General features: G+C 31.1%; 1 protein-coding gene across 2 annotated transcripts in view; it reads right to left on the reverse strand.

Annotated features, from left to right (window-relative positions):
- LOC129958142 (serine/threonine-protein kinase 26-like) overlaps window positions 1–23,605 on the reverse strand; it is a 110,265-nt gene that overhangs the window by 42,339 nt on the left and 44,321 nt on the right. Inside the window, exon 1 of one of the 2 annotated variants that reach the window (XM_056070402.1) lies at window positions 8,678–9,645. The exons of the other annotated variant lie outside the window; for it this stretch is intronic. Within the exon in view, the coding sequence (XP_055926377.1) occupies window positions 8,678–8,830 (153 nt within the window). The 5' untranslated portion in view covers window positions 8,831–9,645. Of the gene's footprint in view, window positions 1–8,677; window positions 9,646–23,605 lie in introns of those variants that run through there. 2 annotated transcript variants of the gene reach the window in all.

The following is a 23,605-nucleotide window of genomic DNA, read 5'->3' on the forward strand; positions in this document are numbered from 1 at the left end:
CTTACTTTGTTAAAAAAAAAAAATGAACAGTTTAGTTATGCAGTTTATTTTGTTCTCGATTCAGTTTGTTCTCGTTTCGAAATGTTGTAAATTGTTGATAAAAATACTCATTTATTAAAAATATTGTTTACAAAAATTTAACTATGATTATTAACAGCTTATTCATTAAAAGTGATTTTTTTATTTATTAATTATATATTACTTGTTAAAGAGAGCGGACGCTAAAAATACATCATTGTCACTAAAAAACTGTCTGTAAAAAAATTAAAAACTGTCTTTCTCTAACGGTGTAGATATTTTTGGACTCCATTCTCTTTAATTTAAATTTCTAAATAAATCAAATTTTTACTTTAAGTCTCACCAATTTTGAATTACATAATTTTCATTAATTAAGATAAGAAACGTGTATAAAAACATGTAGCACTATTTTATTTCACAACACTAACAAAACTACAGAAAAATCGAATACTGTAAGATGTCCCCCCCCCCTTAATTCTCCTGCTCTCCTCATATTCATAAGGAGAAAAAAATATATTAAATGGAACATAACAATAAATTTGTTACACCAAGTACTGCTTTGTCACATTACATTGATGGAAAAGAATGAAAGAGAAATAAATGATAAAAGAAATGAATTAATACCCGTAAGGAATGTGCAAAGCCTTGAACCTATTAGTTAATCACCAAAACTGATACAATAAACACCAGTTCTGCTTTCAACTGCAATTCACCATCGCATGATTCGTGTAAAAAACAGTATTTATGGAAGGCCTTGGTATGTCATTGTCATTGAACCTCATTCTGTCATTTCTTTTTTTCAAGTATTGCGGGCAAAATAATTAAAGGAATCCAACTGATAGAAAAAGTATGGCCAATGGCCGAAATGTTTTCGGTCATTCCGCACAAACCGATGCAAACTTCCAAATATAGTGTCAAGAAAACAAGATAATTAAGTAGACGTTAAAGACTATCTCAATTGAGACAGTCCCCGGCAAGCAGGCGCCGTGTGATGGTTTCCATTAAATATGATAAATGGATATCCAGGCTTACCCAATGATGCGTCCAAGACTCAGCTCCACCTTCAACTTTTGCAGATTCACTTGATTTTCTGAATGCCAAGTTGGAAGGAAAGAGAAATCTCGCAGAATTTCGATTAAAATTCGACGGTCCTAATTTGCATATATCAAAATAATATTTTATAACTACCGAAAGCAGACCTCGCACATTTGAAATGTATTTAGATAACGAAGTGACAGGTTGAGTTTCATTATCTACCTCCTTCTAAAATTTCATAACATAATAAAAGACATAGCACTTTAAAACGCATGCATGTTTATCTCGAAAATGACTAGATCGAGTTCAACCCAATTTTGAACATTTATTTTTTAAAACAAAAGAAAGAATGTCGTGAACATATTAAAGTGCAAAAGTTAATTTAATATTCAATAATTAAAAATTATCCTAAATTCTGTTTCTCCGATAATAACTTCGGAATGAGTTATTTTACAAGAAATATTTTAATACCACCTTAAAATGCAAAATGTTATCTTTCCGGGAGTTAATCTCGGCGGGCAATTTTTTTCTCCAATTTTTATTGATTCTTTTAAAAAATAACGTAAATGATTTTGAAATTAAATAACATTACGACTCCAATGTATTTAGTGCCTAAATGAACTGATATGCCCATCATTTTCGGGCGATGACCAGAGCCATTAAAAATATGATAAATGAAAGTATTTAGTAATCCAGATATATCAACTAGTGGCAATATAAAAATGTATCTAACATAAACTTCATGAAATCATGATTTTAATCGCCTACTTTTCATAAAACTATTATCATTTCAAATTCTAAGGGATAAAGTGTAAATGTAATAGTTTGAAAATAAAAATGCGACATTATTCTTAATTGCAATTTTAAAAGAATCATCACAAAAGGAAAACATCTGTAATAATTTTTGGCTGTTCATCAACTGCTCAAATGCATGCAAAGTAAAACAAGCAAGCAAACTATTCTTTATCGTTCTGCGTGGGTTACTAATGACAGATTTTTTTTAATAGCCAGGCGATTATTTTTACGAGATTGAGGTCTTAACTATTGATTAAACTTTAATTTTTATATAACGTTTTCTCTAAAAATAACTAAAAGAGGTTGCGACAAACTAAAGAATTGCCAATTAATCTTCGGAACAGCTAATGGCTTAGAAATTTCAACACGTGCAAGAGAATTTCAGATAAATATCTGCCTTATTTTTGCAACTAGTCTACGTTAAAAGAAAGAAAAAGAAAAATAGCTATTCTCTTTCAAATAATTTTAAAACATTTTTATCGACTAGCCATAATTTTTTTTCTTCTTAAATTTAACTTCGCACGCCCTTACAAGGGTACAATATTTAGGTCAAAGAAAAGTTTAACAGACCACACCTCACCCCTTAAAATAATACTTCTTGCATCATACGGCAAAATTGTGAAAGGTCACGTTTAGGAACAGAGATTAAAAGAATGGAATGATTTCAATAGAAAGACTTAACTACTGAGAGCAATATAACAAAATATATAAAATCATTATTCGTATATATTTTATTAAAAAAAAACCGTCGTAATGATGTAAATTCTTAGAATTATATATTTTTATTATATTAAAAGTTACTATTATCAGATACTCGAAAACTAGATCCAATGAAATAAGGAAGTGCAAAAGAAAATCTAGAACAACTAAACTGGCAAAAAATGGTGATAGACAGAACAATAGCAATCAGTCAAAACGACCTAAATATCACTCTTATGGCCATTTTAATCTAATAATAAACGAAAGGTTGCGCGGTTCCCAAGATATGTTTATAAGGAACTAAGCGTTATCCATTTGTCACTTCATAACCAGCGAAATTAATCATCGAAAATAATTCAACTTTTTTGACGAATAGCAAACATCTACAATCTCTTAGAATAAGATTGTGAATAAAGCCTTGAAACCATTTAAAACACACAAATCTTCTCGTTGGAGATGCAATTACATGGATGCATCTCTTTTCAAAAACCCTTGAAGTTAATCTGAATTATAGAGTGCTTCTTTCAACCTAACAATCTGATTAATTTTATTTGTCGCAAAATGTCTGCCTTGAATGAATGCACTTATGCAAATGAAAAAGTACATTGAACATTGCCTACACTCAAGTAGAAAATACAAAACAACATAAGGACTGTAGCTTAACATGAGATTTGGGATTTAACAATAACGTCTGCTCTATGTCATTATTTTTGAATTTAAAAAAAAAAAAAAAAAACCACCTTCGTACCAGCAGCCTTCTACATGCATTCCGCTATTAATTACCACCCCATCTGCTTAAGATATATTTAATACTAAAATGCATGCAAAAAATATATGCAATTATTTAAAATAAATATAATTCAAAAAAATTATTTACAAAAAATTCAATTTTTTTTCAAAAAATTAAAATATTTCAAACGACTACATTATAAATTAAATACTATCCCAGTGATACAAATCACATTATAACAATTCTATAATAAAAGTAGAAGTCCCTTTTTATCAATACATTTTTTATAAAATTGCAATATTATATATAATTTGATAGTACTTTTAATGGTAGAATTATTCATACAACAGATATCTAGGTATTTTTCCAGTTCAGTTCTTGTATCATTATTATCACCTATCAATCCTTTCTACAAATTTTTTCAAAAAGCATTTAAGAAAGGAATTCAAAATACTCATAGTAGTGTTTTGGAACAGTTGCGTGAATCTTATAAATGGAAATAAAAATGTCATTTAATGGCTGCAGGACACGCTGTAGTGTTAAGATTTTTTTATTATTTCAGCAAGTGACAGACATATTCGTCGATAACATATCTCTATATAAATTTTTTATACAGCAATATTTAAAATACTAAAGTTTGAAAAGACAAAATCCTTCATTAAAAGTACATATTCAAGAAGATACAATGACCCATCATTAATAAATATTTTTTTGAAAAAAAGCTGTCATTCCAATATTAATATGCTGATTCTCCAAGTATAAGAGATAATACTAAAACGTGAAAATAATAAACATTTGAAATGCACAAGAAAAGTGCATCCATATTCCTTATATTATACATTTACTAACAATATACATTAAAAAAAAATACTTCAAAAATATATATCTGACATCAAAATTATGTCTTTCCCAATAAAACAACGATATTTTTGTTTACAATTCATAGATATAATATAAAAAGTAAAATCCTAAATAATTCCATTATAAACATTTTAATATAATACGGTTTTACCGACAGAAGCAACACGGTAAAAAGAAAAAAAAAGTTCTTGCAAAATCTTTTTCCATTAACTGAACCAAAATTTGTCTCGATACATATAAAAAAATATTGTTTCTCCCTTTAACCAAGTGATAATATTTTGTTTAATCTCTTCCTTAATTAAATAACATATTAAGTAGGGTCAGAAATGTTAAATTAACTCATAACGGCTAAAAAAGTTATTGAAGCGATCTTGAACAGTTTGAGGAGACATTTTTTCACTTGCTGGTATGATTTAGAGAGAGAGGGGCTGCTAAAATTTGTCTCGATACATATAAAAAAATATTGTTTCTCCCTTTAACCAAGTGATAATATTTTGTTTAATCTCTTCCTTAATTAAATAACATATTAAGTAGGGTCAGAAATGTTAAATTAACTCATAACGGCTAAAAAAGTTATTGAAGCGATCTTGAACAGTTTGAGGAGACATTTTTTCACTTGCTGGTATGATTTAGAGAGGAGAGGGGCTGCTCACTATCACAAACTTAATAAATATTTAGCCTTTTTCTTTATATATTCCATTCAAATTTCATTTAATTCATTTTAAATCCAATTCGAATTTTTTTAATAAAAATAGGCATAAGTGATTAATTTATTGACTGTACAAATTTGCACTGTTATTTTAAAATATGGTATATATATAAATTTAATAAATGAAACGGTATGTTTTACATTAAAAAAATGTTTCTTTTGATCTCTTTATTAACTGACACCAGAAAAGTCTATTTTTGCTGGACAACAGAGATTCCACTGATAAATAATGCTCTATATAGAGTCAGTGAATTTTGACGAGTTTAAACCCATGTTTTAAAGCGAAATATTACATTAAATTATTCTTGTATGGTCCAGCATTCAAAATAAATTCTCTACAGACATTCGAAATTTCGCATTTTATATTATTAATTAAAATATAACAAATTTCAATATAATTATTATTCTCTTGTGAATCGAACAAGCAGAATAATCTAAAACCAGAATAAGCCACAAAACCTTAACAGTTTGCTGGAGAAGTATTATTACTACAACCAAAACATTAAAGTGATTCTGAAGAAAAGCATTTTCGAATGAAAACAAAAAATAAGGTCACACTAAGAAAAACGAGTTGGCAAAGCGAAACGCCAGAAACCTTCACCGGAACAAGTTTACTAAAAAGACAAGTCTTAGGCGAGCTACACTTCAGCACGAGACTATCCCAGATAAAATAGACAACACCAACGTTTTTTCCCTCTCCACTACAAAAGAAAAATGTAATCTAACACGTTTTAAAAGCGAAACAACTGTTATGATTGACAAGGTAAAGTCAACTGGGAGTTCTAGAAAATATAGATTTAGCACAGTGTGTGGCGTAAAACATGGGAAATATGCACTCCAGCATTTTTAGACGATGAAGATATTATCCAGTGAAATATAGTTTTGTTAATAAAGATATATTAATTGCAATGTAATTTAGTGCAGTTAAATCCATTATTTTTTTATCTAGACTCAAAAATAAATCCAGATTAATTCCGGAACCACAGATTATATAATAAAATTAAATGATGACAATAAAATGAAAATTTATCAAGCAAGTTTTATCAAAAGGCGTTCTTATCAACTTATCTATCCATGTGTTATCTCCAAGATTTCATTTTTAAATGAAATGTGGAGAATTATTATACTTCTCAATTATCGTATATAGAATCTTTATCAATTATTATTAGCAAAAGCAATGCTTTTTCAGTAAAGCACATGCATAAATTTCAACAATACTGAATTGTTAACTGACGGGTCAGTTTCACTTTCGCTTCCAACAGATTCCAATTTCAATGAATTATTTCAGACGATTTTAATTCTTAACCACAAAATGCGAGAGAAAAATAAACACAAAATTATTCCCGTGCTTATGTTAGAGTTTAAATTGTATTAGCGAAGTTAAATTGAAACTAACAACTGAGTTATTGTACGAAATTTATTAATAGCTTCTTTGGCATTCAACAATTATGTCAAAACAATACATCATTATACAAGGGGACGAATTTATCATCGGACTGTATCAAGTTATCGCTGCAAGGTTTAAACAGAAAAAACTGATTGACAGACGAAATGGTAGATTTCTTCGACTATATAACGAAAGAAATTTTAAAACAATACAAACAAACAAGAAAACATTAAAAACAGAAAAGGCGCTAAATAAGAAAGCGTGCTGCTAAAAAATCTGGCAAAAATTTGTTACAGGAAATGGACTGTTCTAATTTTTTTTATGAGAGAAATGCTGGTGCAAGCTGAAGAAAGGGGACACCTTCATATGGAATAGTAGGCTACGATCTCCTATCACTATTCGAACAAGTAGCAAATTACGGGCCTATCAAATAGAACATCACTTCCGACGACTTGTCTCGTGACTATTTACCCTTCACGCACCACTCGCTCAGAATCTTTTTTTTTTTCTTTTTTTTTTTTTTTTTTTTTCTTTCTTTCTTTTTCTTTTGAAGGTTGTCTCTCAACTCATTTCTGCTTCTCTTCCGCAGTCATCTCAACAATAAAAAAAAATTATTTCAATTTAGTGAAAAAGTAAATGTACAAAGAAAATTTCCTAAGAAGTTTTAAAGCAATGTCTTCAAAAAACATTTTAAATTAAGGGAAAGGAGAAACCTGTGGATATGAGGAGTAAATAACGCTGAAACACGAAAAAGAGCAACAGGTGATGAAAAGCAAAATGTACAGAAACTCATTTCACCATTTCTCTAACATTAGCATATTACATGTCTCTCAATGTGGTTTTTTTCTTCTTAAAATTAGATTAAAAACTAGTTCAGACATCAGAAAAAAAGCACCCTTATTTCAATCCGAGAGTTTTTTAAAGGTCATAGAGGTATTAAAAATTGTAAGATATAAGCTTAGTGTTTGTAAACACTAAGTCCTGCCATTGTGAACAAAGACATTCAGCCTAACTTCATGCCAGCCCACTATTGTATCGAATACAATGGACACATACCTTGTTACATATTTGTCACTCCGTAAGAGATTTTAATTGCTTGTAACAGTGGCGTAAAAACACTGCCGAGTCTGATCCGTGCCAATCATGCATGCAGCAAAGTTTGGAACAACCGAAGCATTACTGAATCTTCAAGGAGGTTTAAGGGAATTTAGTACATCAGGAAACGAATCATTTAGAAAGGTCGTTAAGCAATTTTAATATAAATTGAAATTATAGGTATTCTGAAAGTCTCATCTTCTAAAACAGAATTTCAGCATTCTGATAAGTTGCAACCGTTGGAAACTACTTGAATGTAACATGACAATTGGAATGACGGATTATTGGATTGGCACGATATTTTTTAAGGCAGATATAATTGAAGTAATCAAGATTTTCAACAAAGAAACTGAAAAAGAAACTCTCAAAAATTACATCAAAATTCAGAAGGAAAAACTTCTGAAAAATCTTTCTTAAAAGAATGTGAAAATCTGATTCAATGACATTTTCAGCTATACTATTCCACGGGACTCGCGTCGTAATCTGAAGATCTGGATTTAAAAAAAAAAAAAAAAAAAAAAGTATAAAAAAAGAGAAGGGAAAAAAAATCTACATTACAGCTTTCAAACACTTGAAAGACTTAAAATTATTTATTTTTAATTTTAAAAAATGCAAAAAAATTTTTTATTTTGATCAAATTAAAAATTATTGGCGACTTCTCATATTTATTGGTATTTAATATGATTTTGCTAATTAAACATATATAGAACATGTGTATGTGATTACAGAGCATCGAGAAATGTGAGTGTTTCCAATTTTATGGAATGATAAAACAGTTCTATTTAATGTGCATTTCAAAAGTAAATGTGCTGCAGTATTAGTAACTGAATTTACATATCACAGTTTTTATTTGAATTAATTATGGACTGTTAGTTACATTTTCTTTATCTGTGTATTTCTTCATGCATGGCTACTAAAATGGAAATCTTGCAAAATATTAAATAAGACTTCTAATTAAATTTTCGAAATAAATCAATCAAATAGATAAGGTCATCTAAAAAAATCATAATGCAATGCAGAGTTAAAAAAAATAATTTATCAAAACATTAGCTTTTGATTTCAATTGTCACCGCAGAAATAATAAAAACAGGAACGCGCGCGCGCACACACACACACAAAGAATCAAACATTCCTACATTAAAAAAATATTGATAAAAATTTTCATTTTCATTTCATTGAAATCTTCTTTATTATTATTATTATTATTAAAACAGCACTTAATTGCTAAGTTTAAATCAATGCTTGCATTCCCACAAAAAGTATTTTCAAACGATGCATTGTTCCATTTAATTCAATATTCTGAATTATTAAAAAAGGCAGTATAAAATATATTTATCAATTTACTTACCAATGAATGAGCCGGCCTCGCGGGCTGAGCCCATGTCCTCCACTTCAAGAAATGGGGCTGATGCTGATAGCCCCATGCGGGAGGCATTGTGCAGCCGTTGAAATTGGCCCGATTGGACGGCGAGTCGAACCTGGTTGGCATGCCACAAATCATGAGAAAACGAAACTTTACCGGCCAGCGAATATCGTATGAGATGCAGATGGTGCTCTGACCGTTAACTCAGCAATCCAGCACGCGACTTCGGGAGTCATTGGTGAGAGGGGTATGAATCACGAATATGCCAACAACAAGGAAATAAAGCGACACTTTAGTTTGAATTTATCTCTTCCATCACAACACAGCGCTCGGACTCTATTTATTCAGTTTCCCCTTTTTTTGCACTCTTTTTTTCTTTTTTTTTTATCGACGTTTATTCACAAAGGCCATATCTCCGAAATTTCAGCAATATGCGAAGAACTACAAACAAAATAACTTTTCAGGGAAAAAAAAGTTTAAGGATCCAGAATTCGTAATTTGACAAATTTTCAAAAAAAGATAAATGCTTATTTACAATAAATAAGATTTAGAAAAATTTCAGGACCAAATTGTTGCCCAACATTAATATTCCATATCTTTAAGAAGCATCCATTTCGCTTAAGTATCAAGCATAACTCTCACATATTTTGTCGATTAAATAAATAGCTTGTAAACCACAGTATGGCAATCACAGATTGAAGCGTTCCGTCTGTAACTTAAACAGATAGTGACACCTAATGACGATCACCCTACCCAAAAAATGCGTCACACCAGGTTTGGTGAAGGAAGAGGAACACTGAGTCACACTGTTTCATACAAAAGGTAAAAGCAAGAGATAGAGGGGGAGGGTCAAAAAACGAAAACCCACACAGGAAACAAGAAAAAATACAGCAAAGAGAAAACAGAAACTCAGAAGGAAAGGAATGCCACACTTCTCCGCGCTGCAACCAAACTCAAATGATGTCGGAACGCAGAACTCAGCACGCCATCTAGCCCAAGTAGGTAGGTAGGTAGGTTGGTTTTCCTCGCAAAGGCCGAAGTAACACGCGTTTGTGACTTGGAACAACACCTCAGGTTACTCACTGGAGTGGAACAATCCAAACGAGGAAACTCGACTACCGACTCCCCGACTCACACATTCGAAGACAATAAAAAAAAAATAATAATATCGAATAGACGGCGTTAAAAACAATAACATAGAAAATTAAAAAAGAATATGGGGTACATATAAAATCAAGTGCATTTTGGTCTTGAAATACCAATCATTTTTCTTTTTTCAAGGGACATCAGAGACACGTTAAGATAAAATCAAAATCTTACTAAAGGTTGTTTTGATAGAGAAAAGAAAATTGTTCTTAACGGTAAAATAGATGTGGGAACTTGAAACGGTCAAGAACTTCGCGGGAGTAAAAGGCTGATTTCACAACTAAAATAAGCATTTTATAAAAGTAATGGGATATAAAAAGTTTCTAAATGCATGCGGGCATGACGATCCCACATCTAGTCAAACTCGACATCTTTCTTTATATATTGAATGATTATATGTTTATAAAATGGATCTGAAATACTAATAATGTGAAAAGCATTATACTACAGGTTTCCAAACTTTGCTATTTCCAATACAACTATCCAACACAAATATCGTTATAAACAAATGCTCTAATGAGTCACGGAGTAGCAAAGTAAATGCTTCTGCAGGGGAGGGGATTAACGATATTTGAATCGTTTAATAAATTTCGATTGGCATGAGTACTGAGATGTAATGAAGACCGCACACTTCGGATAAATTTTAATTCAGTAAAAAAAATTCGGAGGGGAAGGGCATATATTTACGTAGATGAATAACCACAGAAAAAAAATAAAGCAGAAGAATTACAAAAGTTTTAAAATTTTAAAGACACATTAAATTATTTACAAAAGTTTGATAAAAAGAAATTAAATATCAAAACTCTCAAGGGTACTGTAACGTATATATTCAGTACATTGTCTTTGGAACAAGAAAGCCAGCACAGAGTCACCTCCTAGTTCTAGAGACTTCAAACAGCAGCTGTATTGTTCAGCATACACTTTCAGGGTAAGAAAAATCATGAAGTATTATGTCTAGCTTCTACTACCAGGATGTGAAAATTAACTTGAATCATCATAGAGGCGATCCTTACAGCACCTTATTCCAATCAATAGCAATATTCCAAACTTCCATTATTATTTTTTTCACAGGATGCTCCAAGAGAAGCGGATGTTTGCTGATTCCTAGTGCAATTATCCATCGAGCAAATAAGCACTCGAAGGTTTATATATTTATTTTACGAAATATCTGTTGAAAGTGACGAGTTTTGAATAAGAATCTAACGATTTTTTTCAAGTTAGTTTCAAACATCAAACGTTGCAATCGCATCTCCATTACATGAATAGTTGCAGTATCATTCTCAGATGGTTCTCTATTTCATCAGACTACTGTACAATCCAAAAGCAGCATTATTGGTACGGACAAAATTTTCGATTTTTTTTTTCTCGAACATTATGGCACTATATAGTCATAAATTTAACACCATGTCAAAAAAGAAAAAAAAAAACACTTTGCGAAATATAATTCTGAATATGGGGATTCAATTTAAAGAAGGGTACTTTCAAAAAGAATGGGCCACAGCTCAATTCCTAATTGGATAATATCCTACTTAAATAATGTACCTACAATTCAGGAAGTCAGTATATTTTTTTCGTGCATAATTCTTTTAACCTTCAGCAGTACTCGATATTACAAATGTGCGAGAGAGATTAACTCACACAGTGGAATAACTGAAGACGTTTATTCGAATTCAAGAAATTTGGGAAGATAAAGAGTAAACTTTTGGGAGCAGCTCAAAACGTGTGTCCGTGAAAATAACCACCACTTATATAGAATCATTTTTCGCATTTTGAGAAGTCGAATTATGATGATTATTTCAATGTCAATATATCATCTTTTAAATTAACCAAAACTCAATAAAATGCTTTTTTCCTCAAAAAAGGCCAGTTTCCATGAATTACCTTGCATTTTGGATTCTGATTAATGATTATGTGTTATTAGCAAACGATGAAACGTCATAATTATTTTTCAGGATCAAAAGAACTTTTGGATATGGAATTCTGAAATATCGGCCTTAACAATTCAAGATAATGCAAAGCAAACTCAGAATTTTGCAGATATGAAATTTATATCTCCAATTTATTTATTGCAAAATTCGGCAATTACGGCTAACAACATTAAAAATATACTTTTCCATTTCTGTTGAAAGAGAATCCATGAAAATGAATAGTTGTATTTAATACAAAACGATCATTTTTGCCCGATCTTGAAGCTCCAAAACATGAAGGAAAACGGAGCAAACTTTTTGAAATTCAAAAGTCGATTTAAATTTCAGCTGGTTAAAAACAAAGCAAGATATTGGTATGTTTCGGGTGTGTGTGTTTTCCCCGATATCTCCCTAAATTATTACCGCTAAAATGATTTTCATGCCAATTTAGAGGTACAAAAATCTTTTTCATGATAATCTGATTATCGAAAATTATTTTACAATATTGAATACATTTTTAAAAAATATTTTTTAAGGTCAATAACAATATTTTTCATTGCCGAAATTAAATTGAAACTACTTTAATTGTCTTATCCAATCGTTTAAACATTACGATTGGATAAAATAACAAAGATCAACTGTTAAGGTATCTGTCTACGTCTAAAAGGCCACTTTTGGTCAAAATTCACAATTTTTTTTTATCTTTTTATTTTAAAGTGCATTTATTTAGCTTTCTAAATCTGTATTTATTTTTCTCCTACGATTGATAGAAATGGAGATATGAAGATTTATGTAATTCAAAAGAGTCGAAAACGAAACCGGAAGTGCTTACCGGAAGTTGAATGTTTTTCGTCGTTTCATCAAACATACGCTCCTAAAATCATAAATTAATTATTTTTTTAAATTTATACAAAACTATGTGCAAGCCACCTAAATTTGAATTAATTTTCAGCTCTTTATATACAGAAAAGATTGGCAACAGCTGCTTCTCGAACATTGTTTACGTTTGAAAACATCTGCTCGTCTCGTGTTATATGTTTATTTACTTTGCTTTTTCGAGTGGATACAGCTTAGTTTGATTTGAATATTTATTGCTTTTTGTTTAAAAAGTGTTTTAAATGGGTGGAAAAAGCATTAACAGAAGTAAGAAACGAAAGTTTCATGGAAATAGGCATTCTTCTTCCATGCAAGCTGCAGACTCTGTTGGTGTATCAGATTCAAAACAAAAGACTTGCAGCGAAAAGAAACTGCTGAATTCGCAGTTATGTGAAGATAATGTTCCTGATTTGAAAACAAATAACCTTTCTGGATTTCGAATTATGAATATCGAGATATTAATAAGTGTTTTTACTCTTTTATGTTGTCCTTTATGCTTCAAAAGCAACTTGTATTTGATAGAGGATTCTACCTTTGGATTGTGTTCGAATGTCTGCCTCAAATGCAAGAATTGCTCCTTTTACAAAGGTTTTTCTTCATCTAAAAAGAAAAACACATCCAATGAAATAAACACTCGACTTGTGTGTGCACTTAGAATCATTGGAAAGGGTTATACGGCTGGAAAGAAATTTTTTGCTACCCTCAATTTTCCATCTTTTCTTTCCAAACAAGCATTCAGAATGCAGGAACTGAAGCTTCTTCGTGCTGCTCGTTATGTTGCAGAAAATTCAATGAATATTGCTGCTACTGAGTTAAAAGACAATAAAAACCCTGCTGCTATTACTGAATGTGGTGTATCTGTTGATGGAACATGGCAACGGAGAGGGTTTTCATCACTGAATGGAGTAGTGAGTGCAATCTCTGTGACATGTGGTAAGGTGCTGGATATTGAAGTGATGTCTCAGTTTTGCCAATGGTGTCACACGAAAAAGCTGAATTTATCATGTGCATCAAAACATCAGTGTGCAAATCATAAGGGTTCATCTGGAAGTATGGAAGTGCTTGGTGCTTACAGAATATTTGAGCGTTCCAAGAGTTGTCGTAAACTTATTTATTCACAATACTATGGAGATGGTGACTCTAAGGGCTACGATACAGTTAAAGACATTTATGGGAAAGATTCCGTTTCAAAACTGGAATGCATTGGCCATATTCAGAAGCGAGTAGGCACTCGTTTGAGAAAATTAAAGTCATCGAATAAATCTCTTGGTGGCAAAGGGAAATTAACAGACTCCTTCATAAATAAGTTGCAAAATTACTATGGGATAGCAATTAGAGCTAATGCAGGGAATTTATTGCAAATGCAGAGTGCAACCATTGCTGCATTTGCTCACACATGTTCTAATAATAAACATCCCATGCATGGACAGTGCCCAACAGGAAAGGACAGTTGGTGTAAATATCAACGTGCAATTTCCTGTGGAAAAAAATTCAAAGAAACAAATGCAGGTCTTCCAAAGAACATTATTAAAATCATTAAGCCAACATATATGCAGCTATGCGATCAAAACTTATTGAAAAAATGCTTACACGGTAAGACTCAAAATGCCAATGAAAGCTTCAATAATCTTTTGTGGACAATAATTTCCAAAAACACATTTGTGGAGCTACAGACTTTACGTTTGGGAGCATCAATAACTGCAATCATTTTTAATGATGGATTTTATGGTCTCTTGGCAATTTTTTTTTGAACTGGGAATAACTCCTGGGGATTATACCCTGAGACACTTCCTTCTCTCGATAAAGAAAGAATCATCACGTCAAAAAGGCAGTCATTGGGTACAACAAAAGTTGCCAGGAAAAAATTAAGAGCTGTTAGAAAGAAGAAAACAGATAAAATTGTTAACAAAGAAGGTGTATCATATAAATGTGGTGAATATTAATAAAAATAAAGAGATATTTTTCATAAAACACAATTAAAAACTTTAAATGCATTTTTTGAGGAACTTTAATTTTGTAAAAATTTTGATACGCAAAACATGATATCTCAAAATATTATGAATATTTTTTTAATGAAATTTTGTATGTATGTTATTTATACTATCCTAAAGGCAAAGATCTAGGATTATAGTTTTGAGATGAATAGTTTTTTATTTAGAGCTCATTAATGTTATTTATGCATAAGAATTTTGATAAATTTTCAGTTAGGAAATACTCGAACTGCTATAACTTTCTTATAAATGCAAATATTTCTTAGATCCTAGTTCATTGCCTTCACTAAAGCTCTAACTATATTTTGTAGAAAAAGAATTTGAAAATTTTGATTAGAATTCTTGTTAGGATGTTTTGCGTTTTACACCAATTTTCACAGTTTTTTACCCAAATTTCCCCATTTGACTGAGTTGTAAATTACATAAAACTTTTTAAATGGTATTATTCATTGTTTTGAATTGCAATAACCTAAAAAATAAACTAAAAATGAAAATTAAACAGTTTTTTCAAAAATTTGTCTTCGCACGTAGACAGATACCTTAAAGCAATGGTTAACAAAATTTGCTTTCTATGATACGTTTATTTACATTAATATCAAAATTTCAATCGTTTAATTTTGAATAGTGAAATATTTTTCAGCATAAGTTTCAAATCGATACTTTTAATGAGGCAATAAGGATTATACTCTTTTTTGCTTTGCTTTCTAAGTATAGACATTTATTTTCAATTTAATGTCGCAATCATTATAATTCTGGTTTCCTCTCAAACATTTTCACTCGGAAACAGATCACATACATGACATATATTAGACAGATAGGAACCCTCTGGTCTTGAAACCGCAACTTGATTAACAAAATCGCAGACTCCAATATTACTTAAGATATAAATTTCTGAAGCTTATGCAGCTCTGTGGGCTGAATTTCAATTTGTATTAATTTATTATTTGTTCTAATTATTTTGTTAAAAGAATGAAAATGCGTGAATATAAACAGGAGGTGAAATATGAAAACAACTGTTTGCTTATAAAAATTTTCCAACGGGCTTATTAGCATAAAAAAAAATTACCCTCCCCCCTCTCCGCCGATACTATCCAACCTGTAAACACTACAAATCGGTAACTAGGGAAGCATGTAAATCGGATCTGCGCTTCCTCAATCCCACAATAGCCAAGTTCTCTATAATAAATTCAGCATACGAAAAATTTTAATTAAAAAAAAATCCAACGATACATTTTTGTATGCCTCAAGGGATATTTTCCCTTCAAAAACTGACCCAATTTTTCTCAACTTTTTAACCCCTTCTTTACTCAATTTATATTCAACCCCTTTAGGGGTGAGGAAAAAAAAAAAAAAAAAGAGGGACAGGCGAGTGGGGAGGGAATCCGAGCGACCTTCCGTGGACGACATTCTTGGGCCTCGCCTGAGAAACAGCTAAATCTTTTATTTGTTTACTTTTTGTTTCAGGTACCGAGAGGTAAACCTGTTCTCTCTAATGGAATAGTTGTTCCAAATCTCGCGGAAGCACTGAATCGGGCCTTTCCTTTCTCCTATGCTAAAGCGAATTATGCAGATTCCATATTTTGATTACTAAGCTTTCTCCTAAAGGGTCGTGCATTTCATTGATATTACATTTTGAATTAGTTTTTGAGCATCTCCCGAAAACTTCACTAATTTATAAGGAAAAAATTTTAGTAACCGGTAAAAAAGTTTTTTGATATAAATTGGTTATACAAAAATATAAAGGTAAAAATAATAATAAGGAATCAAGATTATTGTAACAGTAGAAGTCTTTCCAGAAAAAACAACAGTAATTTTAAAAGACAATAAGATTTTCTAAAGCAGAAATTACTAGTAAATTTCTTAACGTGCCATTAACCTTTTCATAAAAACAACTGCAAGAAAATATCCTCATATTTTGACTTTAGACTTTTTATTAATTACAGCCAGTCGTCCCATCACCATAGAACTAAGCCGTATAAACAGGAATTACTGTGACTGGTTGTTATGCTCATTAACTATCCAAATATTTGCATAAGAAAACAACAGCCAACAAAAGTTAAAAGAATCATCAAACTGTTGGTAAAAGGCTAGAATAATTTCCATCATTTCATTGAAAATTTTTAAATTTCCAGAATATTGTAATATTGAGTGAAAATTACTATTCATAATGGGTCTTTGAGTTCGACACATTCTGTTACGTAATGTTGGATTGAGCCTATTTCCCCCATATATGTGTGTTGTCTTGCGTCCTTCCGAATCTGTAGAAGTATTGAGAAAATCCCCCATGTCAGGATATTATTTGCACTATCATCGGGTGAAATATTCTTTTTATAATTTTTGGTTCCGGTATGAATTTATATGTTATGCGTCCTTAGCTCGACAAGATCCATCTATCTTGCCACTGCACAGACATCCTCTTCTAATTTCCTTCTTTAACATGTGGAATGATTTTGAGACAACAATATCTATTTGGTCTTTCTGTGCAGCCTTTTTTGCATATTCACCTGCTCTCTCGTGTCCGCATATTCCGATGTGACCTTTAATCCAGTTTGATCTAATCCATTTGTTCTCTTTAGCCTTTCTCATTTTTTTTTTTTTAATTTTACACATTTTTTTATTTTTTATTTTTGGTGTTTGTGGATAGTATTGCCTGACGGGCTGACAGAGTCTCAGAATATAGAGCATCTATGCCAGTCTTCCAGCCCCTCACAATAATTTATTGCTAAGACTTCATCTTGGTAATTTGTAGCATGATTAGAAATACGAATCAGTTTTTTAACTTTTTCCCTACTGTGGAAGTATACAACCATTGCTCTTTAACTTTAGACGTATCGCAGAATCGAGTATTTTATCCACTATATGTTTATTTTAATCATATTTTAATGTATTTTACTTTCATTGCAGAATTCGCAGATCTTTTCGAGAAAGATATTACGGTACAGTTCAAATTAATTGAAACAAGGCCCGAATAATTAGATATTTGACGGCGGGGGAAGAGGGTATTTTTCACAGAGGGGGCGGGGAAGAGGGAAGAAAAGTCCTTTGCTTATAATGCATTAAATTTACATAAAAATTATTTTGTTCACATTTTGTATATATACAAATTGTATTAAAATATTATGTTTGAATTGCAGTTTAATTTAGTTATATTAATGTTCCATTCTGGAGCAATACGATGATTATTTTAGGGCATCACTTAGGACATGATGAAGGAATAAAATATCAAAAATATAACATACTATAGCAATATAAATAATGAAAATAACTACTACGTTTACATTTGAGATCTGAAAAGTCTTACAAGCAGTTTTACAACTCGCCATTATTTTAAATTGAAAACAGCTTTCCTATGATAACTTGAAAAATGACTTTCCGACAGGAAATTTAAAAATTTGTTTCCTCTACACTTTTCATCGAGATACGTACGATTTGCACTTACAATATAATTTGTACAGCTCATTCAAACATAAACAAAATATTCAATTACGGTTTAAAAATATGTATATATTTTCTTTACACTATTCAACACCGTTCATTTTAGTAAAATATCCTTCTAAGCAATCGAAAGGATGTAAATTTTTTGCTGCAAATCGAGATGGAGCAAATTCGGGATTTACACAACTGTTTCTCTATCCCATGACAGTTACGCCTTCGCGGTGAATCATGTTGTTGATACGAGCTCCAGTGAAAATTGATCATTTGCATTTACATTAGAATTTGCACAGCTCATTCAGACATAAGCAACATATTCAATTATAGTTTTTAAAACTGCATATATTTCTTTAAAACTATATAACATTGTTGTTTTTAGTAAAATATTCCTTCGGACAACTGAAATAATTTTTTTTTGCTGTAAAACATGAAGCAACTTCAGGATTAACAAAAGTATTTCTCTATTCCATGGCAGTTACGCCCTTGCAGTGAATCATTTTCACTGGAGCTCATATCATTTGCATTTACAATACTATTTGAACGGCTCATTCAAATTCAATTACGGTTTAAAATGTAAATATTTTCTTTAAATTATCTAATACTGTTGCTTTTTTGTAAAATATCCCTTCGGACCACCGATACTGTGTAAATTTTTTGCTGTAAAACATGAAGCACATTGAGGATTTACACAACTATTTCTCTATTCCACGACAGTTACGCCCTTGCAGTGAATCATTTTGTCGTCGATGGATGTTCCCACTCCCACGCCAGGTTATTGGGCTGGCGACTCCTTGTTTATAAACGCCAGATAGGAGAAGATTAAAAAGAAACAAGCCGGGGTCAAAGTTCGGAAGAGTCGATCCATCCCCCACAGGTTCAACAACATAGGTAGGTGGGAAACTAAGTGAGAGTGCAGTACATAGTAAATAAATGATGAAATAAATATTAAAAATAGGAAATAATTCGTGCATGAATTTTACCAACCATTACTAATATATATATTTCGTTACACCCACAAAATAAAAATTCTAACAGTTAAAAGTTCTTCTAATTCTTCCAAATAATAAATGAAGGCTGGAGACCTTCTCAAGGTCGTTCTCGTTTCGCGTTTCAAATGTGGGCACAAAATGTTAAAAGTGCTTTTATTTACTGCTGAGAACGTTTTACTTTCAGCAGTTTGGATCGAATGTGGGCTTTTATTATTGCTCATATAACTAGGAATCAGGCTCAGAGACAATGTCCAAGCGATATATTACGCTGAACTATGCTTAAATATTCACCAATAAAATATATCCGAGTGGGAAGTAGATATATTGTAAATTATCACATAAAATCTTCTAGTAATCTTATCTGGGTGGGCTGTGAGAATACCGAATTTCGAAAAAGGATGTGATTTTATGACTCCCAACCCCCCTTTCTTTCTTGTTGAGTCTTTTACTTTCTGCACATAAAAAAGTAGAGATGTCAAAAGTAAATTTATAATACTACATGGAGTCCAACCATGTATTTTTCTATACATACTAACGGTACTTATAGTTAACAAATTGTTTCAATAACAGATTCATAAGAATTGTTTCTCTTTTTTAAAAAAGAAAAAGAATTAAGTATCCATTCTTAAATTAGTATAAATTATAAAAAATGATTACAATATCTACGATTTAATTCATTTCTCACAATCTTTGAAAGTACCTATCAGAAAATAATCATTAGAAACTTGTTTAGAGATTCAAATTTTTCAAACTCAAACAATCATGACGATTCAAATCCAAGTACTGTGTTTCTTAAAATAATAAAGTAACTTAAATGAAGGACAATCTAAAATGAACTAATAACTAATTTATACTGTTTAACTTTGAAAATTAAATATTGTAGAGCGACGAGACTCTTATAACTTCCTTATGAGGTAGATGAAAATAATAGACGAGTTTCAGAAACGGTTATTTAATTATTTGCTAAGTTCCACATTTCACAAGACAAAACAAACACGAACATGAAAATACATGACACCCACTTAGAATGCAATCTAATAACGACCCCCCTCCTCCCCCAAAGGGATCATGGAAAATATACCTTGATTTTAATGCGGTAATGTCATCTGTTATATCAAAAGAGAAGGGAGTAGAGCTACGTAAACGCTACAATGGTTTAAAAAGGAATTTTCTATATCCATATTTTTAACATCTCTTAATAAACCAACGTGGCATTTCTTACCCATTTAGGATAACAAAGGTGAGTGATCAAGAATATAAATCCTGTGCAGAGCTCCAAACGCGGGCTAAATTCAAATTTGTAGCTATACGAAAGTCATTGTCTTTTGAACATTATAAACAATTTTTATAACAAGATGTTTTTTCAGAGGAGTTCAAATTCTCCAAATGACTTTTTTATTATAGAATATAACTTAATTTTAATAAGTTTCTCAATATATGATACTTCCTTATTTTGTTTTAGCTAATGATAAAGGTTGAAAAAAAGTTCAACGCTATCATAATTGTAGAAATTTATCCAAAACGGAGAAATAAAATATATAAGTCATATTGTTTAACTCTTTATATAATTTCACACGTTGACCGCCATATGAATCGAATCGATTCACCTTACATTTATTTCATGCGCTGCATGAATCATATTTGTTTCGCAATAACTTTCTTATTTCAGATTATGTGATGAACCCCATTATTCATATCTGAATGAAGTGTTTAGAGGTACTGAAAATAGTGTACTTCTTTTGAGCAAATTTATATCGTTAGGGTGTTTTCAATTTCAACAAAATGTATTTAAAAAAAACAATTACCTGAAAATTTATTTTTAATATATATTTATATATCGAATATGTTCAATCATGATTTTGACAGCTGAAAAAAAAAATCCGGAGTGGAGGGGGGGGAGGTCAAATAAGAAATTTAAACTGGGGGTGGTTTCCCTTCAACTTTCCCGCATAATCTGTAAAAAACTTGCCATGCTAGAGAACGCCTTCCATCAATTGGCGTACAATAGTGACGAAATATTAACTTTTGGTGTGAATTTAACATTTTACTTAATATATCGTGAATCTATCTTGGTGAGTTTTTTGGCGATAAATCCGTGGTACGAGGTAAATAGTACCCAAAAATCAAATTTGTGCTTTAGATAAATTTTTCTCAATCGATTGAAACAAGGATTTGACACAAAACTGCACTTGTAGTTACAAAAATCTCTTACATAATTTGATATATTTAAGTCCTTGCGCTTTTGCATTATCAAGTTAACACGTTTCCGAAAGTACAGACAGACAGTCTATCCGTAGTTGGTTTTGTCTCAGACTTTGAGAGGTGTCTACACCATTCATATTAAATCTGTGTACCGAATCTCATCTATCTAGCTCTCTTCGTTTTGTAGTTATCGTGCTAACTTATATTCGAACAACCGGACAGGCAGACTTCCACTGAACGGTATTTGCTCACAATCTGACAGAAATCTGCAAATTTAGTTTAAAGATCGTATACCAAATTTCGACCATTTAGCCCAAGGCGGGTTTGAGTTACTTTTATCACAGACAGACAGACGGATATTTTCCAAAAATGTGTTTTCGAACTCGGGGGTGTCTAAAACGTGAAAATTCGACAAAATTTCTGGTTCGAATTTTTTGACAATTGCTATACTTTATGCTACGTACACGTAGAAGCAAAAAAACGACAGACTGACATCATTAATAATTAAAAGGGCACAATTATGCACAACAGTTAAAAGGTTTGCATTGAATACATCACTACCGTGTTTGTGCAGCCTAAAAATATTGCCTATTCTCATATTCTTCTAGTAATTTATCGCAAGATAAACACATCTTCTCCTATTACTACTCGCAGTTGCCTCTTCTATTCCCTATACTAACCTTACAGAAAATTTATTTTCTACTGGACCAAACAAATGAACAATGATAATCATTTGTACACGTGTTTAAAGAAGTTGCAAGCGTACAAGTAACACGCGCACCACTCGCTTTGGATGGTAGTAAATGAAGATAGATCGTTCAATAATCCCGCGATTTACACTTTTTAAATTTACTTCGTTACATTCATACGCAATTCAATAAAATTGAACTGAAAAAATCAGCCAATTACAAAATTATTTAATATTACGGCTGCCAACATATAAAGGAGGAATAAAGAAGCTTAAAAAATGTCCGAATTAGCAAGACAAAATACATTATAGTTTCAAGTAATTATCTGTAATATAACAGTATCATCATTCAGTATCATAGTAGATATTCACGTATAATAAAGTTTATACACGAAAACATATATCCCGGAAAAGATTAGAAAATTTAATTTAAAAGAATTAAAAATAAAAATTATTATTTTTGCAAAAAAAAAAAAAAAAAAAAAAATTGTCAAATACGCATATTATAAGTAAAGAGATGCTATAAAGTAAAGAGTATTATAAGAAGAATTTGCTTTAGATGCATTCTAAAGCAAATTCACACTAAATTCAAAAAAAAAAAAAAAAAAAAAAAATGTTTTAACGAGCTACGCATATTTTGTGACGTTATTATTTGTATGCAAATAACAATACTGCATCTTCAATGCTGTTATAAATAGAAATCATTCCGAAATTTTAGAGAATCATAAAATACAATTCGAAAATACATAAATAAATTTTAAGAGATCTCCATCTTAAACGAATAACAGAAAATAACGAATAAGAAACCTTAAACGTTAATATGGAATGTGAAAATTATAGTTTACATGCCCTAATTAATAGTAAAAAAAAAAAAAAAAATCTAGGCTGGAGCAATTTTAAGCAACAAAATTCACCAATGAAAAGATTTTAAGAACTTTAGGCCACACCGGAAAATTTATCTGTCAATTTTAAATAGCAAAAATACACCCATGAAAATTTAAAAACTTTAGACCTCATCGGGAAATTCATCTCTTTTCCACCACTTCCACTTCAAACTAATCTAGCATGCATAGATCTTGCCAAAAACCTGTTTTAAGAATAAGCCGAAACAACCACATCATGTGCGCTCAACTGTAACATTAAAAAAAAAATGGAGAAGAAATCGGATGCTCTTTTTTCTCAGATAAGATTCATTAAGAAAAAAAATAAAGAAATAAAAAAAGAAATCAAGGCATGAACTATTTTCATGAATTATGTTTTTAACCTCCATTCGATTTCATAAACAATCCCGAACTTTACAACCTCAGAGGCAAGGCATGCTAAAAAAGTTGAACTTGCATAAAAGAGACATTCAACACACATATAAGCTACTGCATCAACTACAAGAAAATTGAATTTGCATAAAAGAGGCATTCAGCACACAAATGTAAGCTACTGCATCATCTGCAGAACGAATTAGGCTGCTAAGAAATGAAATGGCCAAAATGACATTCGTAAATTCGAATACCCAAGTGAACCACTTGTGATTGTAATGATGTCTTTAAAAAAAAAAAAAAAAAAACGTGACACCCATTTGTATGCATCACTTCTCAACAACATCTCGCCACGCGTTGATATTTAAATTGCATAGCACACACACATCAAAGAATAAAGGAACGACCTAATATCCTAAATTAAGAGAA

This window comes from Argiope bruennichi, chromosome 1, assembly GCF_947563725.1.
Source record: "Argiope bruennichi chromosome 1, qqArgBrue1.1, whole genome shotgun sequence".
Classification (NCBI taxonomy): Eukaryota; Metazoa; Arthropoda; class Arachnida; order Araneae; family Araneidae; genus Argiope; species Argiope bruennichi.